This window comes from Gorilla gorilla, chromosome 16 (assembly GCF_029281585.2).
Source record: "Gorilla gorilla gorilla isolate KB3781 chromosome 16, NHGRI_mGorGor1-v2.1_pri, whole genome shotgun sequence".
Taxonomy (NCBI): domain Eukaryota; kingdom Metazoa; phylum Chordata; class Mammalia; order Primates; family Hominidae; genus Gorilla; species Gorilla gorilla.
The window spans coordinates 70,103,888-70,116,437 of NC_073240.2; the positions used below are offsets into that span (position 1 = coordinate 70,103,888).

Sequence of the window (12,550 nt, forward strand, 5' to 3'; positions counted from 1 at the left end):
TCACCTTGATCTCTTTGAGTGTTTGGAAGGTTTTCTAGGACAGTCTTTTGAACTCTGTCCTATTTAGAGCAACAGATTTCATTGTGCACTTTTGGGTGCTTTGAGTAATACAAAAGATAGGTCCCCACATCTTAAATGAGGGATCCTCACCTTAGCCCCTCATTCTGTAGCCAGTAGCTGGAGATAAAACTACTTCCTAAGATGGTTTTAAGCATATAGAGGAGAGAACTCTGTCTCTAACAGCCACGCTGCGAGTGGGACACAGCTGTTCTAAGTTGGAACTCCCTGTTGGTGGAAGCGTGCTAGCTGGGAATGGAATTCTGTGTGTGCATGTACAGGTTGAGTATCCCTTATCTGAAATGCTTGGGACTAGAAGTGTTTCAGATTTTGGAATATTTACATATACATAAATATCCTGGGGATGGGACTCAAGTCTAAACACAAAATTCTTTTATATTTCATATGCTATACACATAGCCCGAGGGTAACTTATTATAATATTTTTAATAATATATGCGACCCATCATGAGGGAAGATGTGGAATTTTCCACTTGTGGCATCATGTTAGCACTCAAAAAGTTTTGGATTTTGGAGCATTTCAGATTTCAGATTTTTGAACTAAGGATGCTGCCTCTCCAGTTGCATACTGTAAGAGTATGAGAGGAGGTGAGTTGGAGTTACATGGGAGTTATTGCTCAGAACAGAGCAGGAGAAGGGAATCAAAGAGGTGAGACTATTTTACTGAAGCATAGGTATGAGAAATGAGGCTTTTTAGAGGATATAGACCTCATGGGAGATAAATTCAGAGAATCACCATTAAGAGGAAATTGGAACTTGTACATAAAAGCATAGGCTCAAGTGAGGTGAGACCCTGGAGGACCACAAGCTGAATGCTGTTGGCCTTTTTTTTTTTCTTTCTTGGCCTTCGATTTTTTTTCTGAAAGGGGATAAAATCAAATATGAGTGAAGAGGCATATAATATGGGTCTGCAGCATATTTTTGTTGTTTTATTTGTTGAATAATGTTTTATACCTTTTTCTAATTTTAAAATTGAATGAATTGAAACTTTAGGCCTGTCCTACTCTATTAAATTAAATTAGCTTTCCCTTTCCCCAAGCACTCTTTTCATTTGATTTCCATGACCTCACTTTGTCCTATTTCTGTAGCCATTCTTTCTCAGGCTTCTTGGGAGCTTCTCTTCTTCTGCCTGATTCTTCTTTCTCTTGGTGTTTCTTAAGATTTTGAGTAGGGCCTCTTCTCATGCTGCATAGTAAATCTGTTGATTAAACGAATGGATTGATTAACAGTTTTTGTTGGATGTGAAACATTGATTTAAAGGCTCTTTTTTTCCCAGCTTTATTGAGGTATAACTGGCAAACGTATACAATGTGATGCTTTGATATACATATATGTTGTGAAATGACTGCCATAATTAAATTAGTTAACACATCCATCACCTCATAGTTACCTTTCTTTGTATGGTGTTGGTGGTGGTGAGAACATTTAAGAGATATTTTAGCACATTTCAGGCATACAGTACAGTATTATAAGTTGTAGTCACCATGCTGTACATCAGACCCCTAGAACTTACTCATCTTATATCTGAAGTTTGTACCCTTTGATCAACATCTCCCCATTTTTCCCACCCCCCCAGCCCAACAACCACCATTCTACTGTTTCTGTGAGTTCAGTTGTTTGGGGGTCCACATATAAGTGAGATCATACAGTATCTTTCTCTGACTTGTCACACGTAGCATAATTCCTTCAAGGTTCGTCTATGTTGTCACAAACGGCAGGATTTCCTTCTTTGTTATGGCTAATATTCTATTCTATAGGTATGTGTGTGTGTATACACACACGTGTGCGTGCGTGCACACACACACACACATATATATACACCATATTTTCTTTATCTATACTAGACACTTAGGTTGCTCCCATGCCTTGGCTATTGTGAATAATGCTGCAAAGAACATGGGAGTGCAGGTATCTTTTTGAGGTTATTGATTTCATTTCCTTGGGTTGTATACCAGGAAGTGGGATTGCTGGATCATATGGTAGTTCTGTTTTTTTTTTTTTTTTTTTTTTTTGGTTTGCAGTCTGTACTTGAGTAGTGTTTATTTAGTGGACTTTGGTAAAGCCCTTCATACATATTAATCTCTTCACAGTACACATTTAATGATGGTCCAGTATTCTCAACAAAAAAAAAGCCTACTTTAAAGACTAATCAATAAATTAAACAAAACAAAACCCACACAATGTTCCCCCACCCCCCAAAGCTAGCAGTTGTGAGTTGTATTTATATTGAATTTTTTGAGGAACCTCCGTACTGTTTCCTAATGACTATGCCAATTTACATTCCCACCCAAAGTGCGCAAGGGTTCCCCTTTCTCCATATCCTCACCAGTACTTCTTATCTCTTCCCTTTTTTATGATAGTCATCCCAACAGGTGTAAGGTGATGATATATCATTGTGGTTTTGCTTTGCATTTATTTCCCTCATGATTAATGATGTTGAGCACCTTTTTATATACCTTTTGGCCACTCGTGTCTTCTTTGAAAAAGTGTCTATTCAGATCATTTGCTTATTTTTTAATCAGATTTTTTTTTGCTATTTGTGTAAGTTCCTGATAGATTTTGGATATTAACCTCTTATCAGATATATGTTTGTACATATTCTCTCCTATTCTATAGGTTGCTTTTCATTTTGTTGATTGTTTCCCTTGCTGTGCAAAAGCTTTTTAGTTTGATGTAGTCCCACTTGTTTGTCTGTGCCCCTTTTGTTTGTACATTTGATGTCAAATCTAAACAATCATTGCTAAGACCAATGTCAAACGTATTCTTAAATGTTGATCATCCTTTATTGCCTAAAGTGCATATATATGTGTCACATATACCAAAAATAAACGGTTATAGTAACTACTGGGAATAACTGGTTAGGAGAGGATGGGTCATGGCTTTCAAACAATAAAATAAAAAAAAAAACTTTCTATTAGATTTGAAGGAGGAATCTTCAGATAGCCTAGTACCTCCAGTAGAGCTCAGAACCTTACCTGGTACATTGCCAAACTGGTTGCCACCATCCCATTTGCTCCCATTCAGGTCCTCGTGAATGATGCCAGGAGGTTATTTAACGTCCTCTGTATATCTATAAAATGGGAATTAAATGATTTGTAAGATTGTTGTGAAGATTATAATTGTTGGTTGGTTAATTTAAATTGAGGATTGTGACTTCTGTCACTTCTCCTAGATGACTCAGTAACGCCCTCTGCTGGTGTTAAGGTCTTAGGGAAATTAATACATTGGCTTTTTAAAAGGTTACATCCCTTGACATCGTTCATTACTGAGTTCTTTGGACTGGTTTGTCATATGAAGACATAAGGTGACTGATTAAACAATGTCATTTCATTAAATTTGTGTAAATAAAATTGTAATTCTGGGAGGAAATGGGTACTCTTCCAGCTTCCGAAATTCTAGGAGGAAATGGGTACTTTTCCAGCTTCCTCACACTTGGACTTCTAAAGATGGGTCATTGTTATCCAGTTTGGCCAGAATAGATGTCATAGTTAATAATCCCATCTGATGAGAATGAAAAAATAAGCACTAAAGATAGTCTGCTCCACTGAATATAATTTAATCTTGAGTGGTTCATAAGTCAGTTCAGAATTCTGCAGTGTTTCAGGGATGTTGTCCTGAACTTCAGATCCCATTTTACTATAGATGCAGAAAAATGCTAGTTAAGAGAGAGAGTACATGTTGACATTTTGCCAGATAAAATGGATTTTTTACTGTATTAGAAGTTTACTTCTGAAATCAGTTTTTCTATTAAGTTACTCAGAGCATTGTTTGATGCATAAGTCTATGAGGATGTTCTCATTCTTGATACAACTTTCAGAATTGTCTGTTCCATCCAATGAAGTAATTAAGAGCCTTGGGACAAATATAACCATACTGCTTGAGTCCAGTGTTGCAAGAGTTAAATGATCAACTCAACATACTGACACCCTCCAAGTGTACAGTATCATCAGTTCACATTCCTTTTTCCCTTTTTTTTTTTTAAGAGACAGAGTCTCATTCTGTCACCCAGAACAAGAGTGGTGTGATCATAGCTTACTTCAGCTTTAAACTCCTGGGCTCAAGCAATCCTCCCACCTTGGCCTCCCAAGTACGTAGGACTACACATGCCACTGCACTTGGCTATTGTATTGTATTTTTTGTAGAGTTAGGGTCTCGCTTTCTTGCCCAGACTGGTCTCAAGCTCCTTGCTTCAAGCAGTCCTCCTGCCTTGGCCTCCCAGACTGCTGAGTGTGACCAGTTGTGCCCGGCCCAGTTCACATTTCTGATCTTTGCTCCTGGTGACACACTAAAGATTTTTTCAAGGATTCTGCAAAGCATAGATCTGCTTCTATGGCTGCATCTATGAGAACCTTTCTATTGAATATTCTCATAAGAATACCATCTCCAGTATCATTTGTCTTTTTCACAGTCTGAACCTGAGTCCGGGAAACCTGGATTCTAGTCCCTGCTCTACCACTAATTAGCTTTTGGCATTGGGCAAACCATTTAACCTTGCAAAGCCTACATATCTTCACCTCTAAAATGGAGATGTAATATAATAATTCCTGCCCTACCAGCTTCAGAAGATTAAGTATCAAATGAGATAATACATGTGAATGCATTTTGGACATTTCAGCTGTGAAAAGATCAAGATATGAATATTTCCCTTTAATATTTTTAAATTTGTACTACGTATATTTTTGTTGTTCTTATTCTTGCTGCTGCTACTGCTATTTTAATATGCTCAGTTTCTTGGTAGATCTAGATGAGCAGTATTCAAAATGTCATCTTTCTGGGAATTAGCCATCATTAATACTATAAATATTCAAGAGAAATTTCCTCTTTAATAATTTGTCAAATAAAACAGCTTTAACTTTTTGGCCTCTGAAGCCAGTGGCTTCGGAATAATAACCATCATTTATTACTATATTCCACTCCATTGTCTTTTTTAAAATCCTCACAACTACCCTGCAAAGTAATATTATCTCTATTTAACATGTGAAGAAACTGAGGCTCAAAGAGGTGCATCTTGCCAGACTTCTCAAAGCTAGTGGTTGAACAAAAATTCAAATCTGAGGTTTTTAAACTACAAAGCCTGAGCTTTACCCTGTCACTCCACCATTCTCTCACTTTTTGTTGTACACATGAGCCCATTGCTTAATTTCCAGAAATTTTATTAGCACTTCTAGCGAGTATGTGAAAACAAATCTGTCATTTTCAAAATCAAATTAATAATGTGTTGTGGAGCGAGACCAGGCAACCTGGGTTCAAGTCTGGTACCTTGGGCAAGTTATTTCCTTGTGTCTCAGTTCCTCATCCATAAAGTAATAGTAATAGCACCTACCCTTGTAATTGTTCAGGGGATTAAATGAGTAAATAGGTGTAAAGCCCTTAGAACATAGTAAGTACATATTAAATGTTAAATAGTTTAAAATTCATGTATAACCATTTTTTCTAGCCTCTTTCTTGCAATATTATGTGCTGAGCCAGCTTTTGGCTTTTTTTTTTTTTCTGTTTGCAGAATGGGTATACTAGAATAGTCATTGATTACTGATCAGCTAGTACTAGATTTAGGAAAGGCAGTTTTGATCAACAATACCTTAGCCATTTGCTCTCAATCCTCTGCTAGAACCTAGACAGGGCAAAAGGTAAGAGCTTTGGCCTGATGCTCACAAGCCATCGTGAACTCACCAATTCTGTCATTTGTTTTTGTTTAATTTAGTAAAAAATAAAATTACAAATGATCTGATACTAAAAATATTTAAGTGTTAATTTTGTGCGGTCAGGGTTTTCAAGGATGATTTGCAATTCAATTTCAAATACAAAAGTGCTTTTATTCTAACCAGTCTTTGTTGGTATATTCTCCCCTACAGAAACCAGTGAAGGTGTATCCTTGCAACTGGGAAACACAAAAGATTTTATTATTTCATTTGACCTCAAGTTCTTGACAAATGGAAGTGTGTCCGTGGTTCTAGAGACCACAGAAAAGAATCAGCTCTTCACTATACATTATGTCTCAAATGCTCAGCTAATTGCTTTTAAAGAAAGAGATATATACTATGGCATTGGGCCCAGAACTTCATGGAGCACAGTTACCAGGGACCTGGTCACTGACCTCAGGAAAGGAGTGGGTCTTTCAAACACAAAAGCTGTCAAGCCAACCAAAATAATGCCCAAGAAGGTGGTTAGGTTGATTGCAAAAGGTAAGGGATTCCTCGACAACATTACCATCTCTACCACAGCCCACATGGCTGCATTTTTTGCTGCTAGTGATTGGCTAGTAAGGAACCAGGATGAGAAAGGTGGCTGGCCAATTATGGTGACCCGTAAGTTAGGGGAAGGGTTCAAGTCTTTAGAGCCAGGATGGTATTCTGCCATGGCCCAAGGGCAAGCCATTTCTACATTAGTCAGGGCCTATCTGTTAACAAAAGACCATATATTCCTCAATTCAGCTTTAAGGGCAACAGCCCCTTATAAGTATCTATCTGAGCAGCATGGAGTTAAAGCTGTGTTTATGAATAAACATGACTGGTATGAAGAATATCCAACCACACCTAGCTCTTTTGTTTTAAATGGCTTTATGTATTCTTTAATTGGGCTGTATGACTTAAAAGAAACTGCAGGGGAAAAACTCGGAAAAGAAGCAAGGTCCTTGTATGAGCGTGGCATGGAATCTCTTAAAGCCATGCTGCCCTTGTATGACACTGGCTCAGGAACCATCTATGACCTCCGTCACTTCATGCTTGGCATCGCTCCTAACCTGGCTCGCTGGGACTATCATACCACCCACATCAATCAGTTGCAGCTACTCAGTACCATTGATGAGTCCCCAGTCTTCAAAGAATTTGTCAAGAGGTGGAAAAGCTACCTTAAAGGCAGCAGGGCAAAGCACAACTAGAGCTCACAACCAAAATTGCACTTCAGCCTCTGCTGTACACAGAAACTACAGGCTCTGTCTCAGGAGAGCATAGGCACATTTTAAAAGGTTATGTACTAGGTTTTTGTGGATTCTATCAAAGTGATAAGTGATCCTTAAAACCAGCCTTCTAAAATAATTGCATTCCATGGGTTGGGTATTTAGAAATGTAGGTGGCATTTAGAACACAATGTTTAATCAATGGGCTGAACAAAGATGCTTCACTTTGCCTTGCCCATCACCCTATACAGTTTCGCAGATAGTCTAGTCACTCTATGTGAGAAAGATAATGGTAAGTAGTTGCTACTGGCCAACTGTCTAGCACTTACCTGAAAACTTAGTATGGAGCTCTGTTAAAATGTGATTATTTATATTTATGTTGAAAGCGGACTTTAAAAAAAATAATGTGCTGTAATACAGTAAATATGTACTTGTAGCCTGGATAGCAGACTGTGTTCAACTTTTTAAAAAGATGTTTCCTTTCTATAGATTAATTTCTTGGGAGCAAATGAGTATTTGTTGCATTTGTTCAATTTGTTGTATATGGTGAATATTTAATTATGGTTTTCTTGAAACGTGTAAATTAAAAACACAATCAGTGTTCAGGCTTCACAGTTATATAATGTAAGCACAACTAAAATGAAACTTATTGACTGCACAAGAAATTACAAAAATGTTTCTGTTTTGAAACTTGATCTACAATCAGTAAAAGTTTGATAATCAGTATATCCCTCCCCAACCCCCATTGTGACAGTTTGTTTTTGTCACTGTCTAGAATTTTGTATTTTATTTCAGACTATACCTTGGAGTTTTGTATATTTTGAGAGAGATATTTTTGAGACATTATTTTGGAAACTTATTACAAATCTAAATTTGGAAAGGAGCTAGTAGCTTTAAGGCCACCACCATATTTTACTTTTTTAGGATTTTTCCCCCTTTAAATAAAAATATTAGATCAAATACTATATGCAAGAATCATAGCAAAGTTTTTTTTTCCTACCAAGATCATTCTTGATCATCAGCTTCCCAAACTAGTAAGTCTGTGCATCATTGGGTGTTTTTTTAAATTTAATTTTAAATTATTCCAGCTATTAGATAGAAGGGATGTTACTGCACTTATGTGTAATCAGATCTTTATTTAGGTATACATATCCTCCTATACCGCACATAAATAGATTTCAGAGCCCCCATACAATGGGCAGTGTCTGCTATAGGGCTTCAGGCATTAAATAAAACCGAGGGTTGTTGATTTTGCTGTGACAGTACACTAAATCAATACTATATCTTATACAGTTTGAAAATATGATACCCTACACTTTCAGGGGACCGAGTCTGACAAACACAATACATTTATCTGTGACCTATATCAAGTACACATTTAGGAGCCAGGTAGGTTACCTGCTTACACACTATATTTTAATTGAATTCAAACTACTAAGCACTACTTAGAAACTGGAAAACATATATATGTTAGCATCAAAGGGGGCAGAAGCAAAGAAGATACAGATCTGCGTGGAAGACATTAGACTGGCCATAGAAAAGTAAGCTTGAACTCCCAATTGATGTGACCACACTTTTCTTAATTTTGCTCACAGTAAAAACACTTTTTTGAGTTATTAGGCTTACCCCTAGCTTTTGACCTTTGCATTTCATATATGTTAGATGTCTCAGCAAGAATATCTGGTCTCCCCTAATTTTTATTCCCAGTGCCGATGTTCAAATAAACTTTCTCCAGTCTGGGAACATTTTTTACTTCCCCATATTTCTTATTATTTAGAATGGTTCATACGTCTGCTTTGTTTGCATACTGGTCTTCAGATTATGAGACTTGATGATAACAGTATGGTACTGCTTCTGTGACAAATATCGTGCCTTAACAATGTGGCTGTCCTTTTCCACTGAAGATGGAAAGACTTTTTGATCTAGAAATAACGTTGTGATTTCCTTGCTGTTGGTTTTACACTGCCTTCCACATTGCAACAGCAAGTCGATTTCTTGTGATCCCAGAATTTTCTAAGAGGATGAGTTGAATCTATAGCAGCATTGTCAGTACAGACCAGTGGTTCTCAAACTTTAAAATGCCTCAGCATCACTTGGGAGCTTATTGAAATGCAGATCCCAGAGTCAGTAAATCTGCCTGTGAAGTATGATAGTCTGCATTTGTAATGAGCATTCAGGTGATTCTGATGCAGGTGAGCTGGGGGCATACAGGGAGGAACACTGCCCTGGACTATCCATTGCATTTTTGCCTCTAAACAACTACAGAATTTTCTAGGGTTTTAAATTATGTAAAATGTTTACTTATTCTGAGCTTAGAGAGAATGGGGAGGGTATTTTTAAATTTTATTGTTTTATTTCTTTAAGTTTTTCTTTGCTTTAAGATTATAGGTATTAGGTTTGTTTTTGTTTTTCCACTTATCTTGAGTTCACTTTGATGTTAAATCTATTGCTACTTCAGTTGTAAAACCAGCCAAAAGTTTCTGGATGAAGGTCAAGTTTGACCTCTTAGGAGTTATTGTACATAAAGGCTTCATCCACGAACCATCCAGCGCACAGAAGCAAGTGCAAAAATGACACAAGCACAACTCTCCAGACGTGGCTCCTTCTCCTTTCTCAGTGCAGACTCTCACTGAAAGCTGCTATTTTCATCCTCCTTGTGGTTGCTTTTCTTGTTTCTCTTCCATTGTACATGTGGGTTATATACCATATGTTAAATATGCAATAAAGTGTTTACAGGATGCCCTTCTGAAGGGTAGTCCTTTGTAAAGCTGTACAGACTTTGCAGTTTAAGCACAATGTGCACATGTTAGTTTTATATACAGCAAAACTTGATTTTTTGCAGATGGAAAGGTATTTTGTTTCTATACAAAGTAAATGGATTGTTTGTGCTTAATGTAAAGCCGCTTTATAAAACTGTAAAATAAAGTTTTTTTCTTAAAAAGAATATACCTGGATATTTCTCTTTCTTCTCAAATTATTCTAAGGTTATTTGAGCCCAGCAAGCAGATTTCTGACCATTTCCTGTTCAACCCGTGACCAGAAGTCAGGCAACAAATGTTGTTCATCAAAGGCATACCAAGCCCTGTCAGACAATGTGTGGGAACAAAGAGTATGCATGGGCTTTAATCCTAAGGAGCCTTAGTCTTCAAGGGGGAGCACAATGTATACTAAAAACTCGAAGAAAAATAAAATGCTAAATTGTGTACTCAGGGAAGGTGTTAGGGAAGAGATAGAGCCTAAGCTGGTGTTCCAGGGGTGGAGTCCAGGTGGAAGAAGAGGAGGGAGTAACCTGAACAAAAACAGGTGTCCATGCCAGGTGAGAGGATGGCCTTTCCCATGCTCATTCAGACTGGGTAACCATTTTTTATTTAGATTTATTTGAGAGTTTGTCCCTCATATATTTTCTCTACTTGCCTCTTCAGAACAATTAGCATTATTTAATGTTTACCCCCTTCTCAAAGAATAATGATTTAACCTCCCAAACAGACAAAACCAGAGACCAGAGTCTTTCTTCATGTTGTGTTTCATTGCACAGTATTTTTTGGATTATAAACATTCTGCACCATTTGTGTAATGGAATTACAATTGATCACGAATCAACTTTTTCCAGCTGATGGGTGCGCAGATTTTGACAGGCTACTAATCAACATTCTTGGCAGCTTTTCCTTCCCCACCGTCTTCAGTTGGGAAATGGCCATAAGGTTGCAAGAAGTCTTGGGTGAATGAGCTCTCCAGCTGCTCTTGCTTTGATTTTGCTGCTTGTAGCCAAACTGTTAATACGTTGGCTGTTCTGCCTTAGCACACTGAGCATCTCATATTCATCTCCCCATTGCCCTTGAGGGGGGTGGGCCCTCCATACTCCAGAGAACTTACTTGGTAGTCTGATGAGTGCTCCTTCCCTTCATAGCCACAGGCTCTGGCGGCCACTGTATGCCATGTGACCCTGCCTTCTCTGGCCATGACTTAGACGAGGGGCGAATCCCCCTCACTCAAGCTGGCTGACCAATCAGTCTTTTCCCCAGGAATTCAAAATGGGATGGATTAAAAAACTAAAGCAGAAATACAGTGAAAAGCGGAGATGAGAAACAGAAGACAATGCTCCAGGCCCTGGATCCAATGCCCTTCTGAGGCCAGCTGTATTCCTCTCAGGTTCCGCGAGGTACCACTGTATCCTTAGGATAAATTCTTAACATTTGCTGAAGTTGGCTGGATTTAGTTTCTGTTACTTGCAACAAATGAGCCCTAATTAATAATGTATCTCCATTATAGAGGAAAATACATGTAAATACAGTGTAAATTCTGCATTTTCCTCCAATCTGGACCCTGTCGTATTAGCTTGCTAGAGCTGCTCTAACGAATACCACAGACCGGGTGGCTTACACAAGAAATTTATTATTCTCACAATTCTGGAGGCTTGAAGTCCAAGATTAAGATGTTGGTAGGTTTGGTTTCTTCCAAGACCTCTCACCATGTCTTGCAGATGGTGCCTTCTTGCTGTATCCTCAAGGCTGTCTCTCCAACTGTGTTCTCTGTGTTTAGGGCCCACTCATGTGACCTCATTTGACCTTAATTACCTCTTTAAAGGCCTATCTCTAAATGCAGTCACGTTCTGAGATGCCGGGGAGTTAGGACTTAACGTGTGAGTGGTGAGGGGCACACAATTCAGCCAGTAGCAACCACTCAAAGGGTTGCCATTTAATTCGATGATAATCATTGAAGGACAAAACTGAAATCTGTAGGGAACATTAGTTGGGCAGAAATCTAGACTTGGTACTCAGAATACAGGGCTCCCTGGCTCAGCCATTAGAGCATCAAGAATTTACTCAGGCCAGGTGTGGTGTCTCACGCCTGTAATCCCAGCACTTTGGGAGGCCGAAGTGGGCAGATCACCTGAGGTCAGGAGTTGAAGACCAGCCTGGGCAACACGGCGAAACCCCGTCTCTACGAAAAATACAAAACTTAGCCAGGCATGGTGGTGCGCACCTATAATCCCAGCTACTCAGGAGGGTGAGCCAGGAGAATCACTTGAACCCTGCAGGGAGAGGTTGCAGTGAGCTGAGATCATGCCACTGCACTCCAGCCTGGGTGACAGAGTGAGACTGTGTCTCAATAAAAGAAGAATATACTCTTTCACCCCATAGACTTCAGTTGCCTCATGGTACAATCCAATAAATAGAGAACTCTGCTCTCAAAGTTTGTAATAAACTAACAAAAGGTAACCACTAAATTTAAGCAGTGGTAAAAACAACAACAACTTCTAGGTTTTTATTCTTCTTACCTGTATGCCTTTTTCATTAGCTCATTCGGAATGCAGAACTCTGGGGTACTGGGAGGGGGGTGGTGGGGAAGTATAGACAGAGTATATAAAAGTGCAAGTAGTGGTGAGATTTTGTTTAATGATAATTTTTTCATCCCAAGTCTGCATTATCGTAACTTACAAATAGTCAACAATATAGGGATAAAATATTGATTTTCATTATACCAGCTCATTAAGGATGTCAAACTGAAAATGGATGTGAATGTAAATGTTGTATTGGTGATGAATTTGAATGTTTGCTGCTCAATTTCTGGTGAAAA

General features: G+C 38.4%; 1 protein-coding gene across 7 annotated transcripts in view; it reads left to right on the forward strand.

Annotated features, from left to right (window-relative positions):
* The window catches only part of GLCE (glucuronic acid epimerase), a 111,729-nt gene extending 101,812 nt beyond the window's left edge, over positions 1–9,917 (forward strand). For all 7 annotated transcript variants that reach the window (XM_055363165.2, XM_055363166.2, XM_063698658.1 and 4 more), the window contains one exon: positions 5,931–9,917. In XM_055363165.2, the coding sequence (XP_055219140.1) occupies positions 5,931–6,955 (1,025 nt within the window). In that variant the 3' untranslated portion in view covers positions 6,956–9,917. The remainder of the gene's footprint in view (positions 1–5,930) is intronic.
* The last annotated feature ends 2,633 nt before the right edge of the window (positions 9,918–12,550 follow it).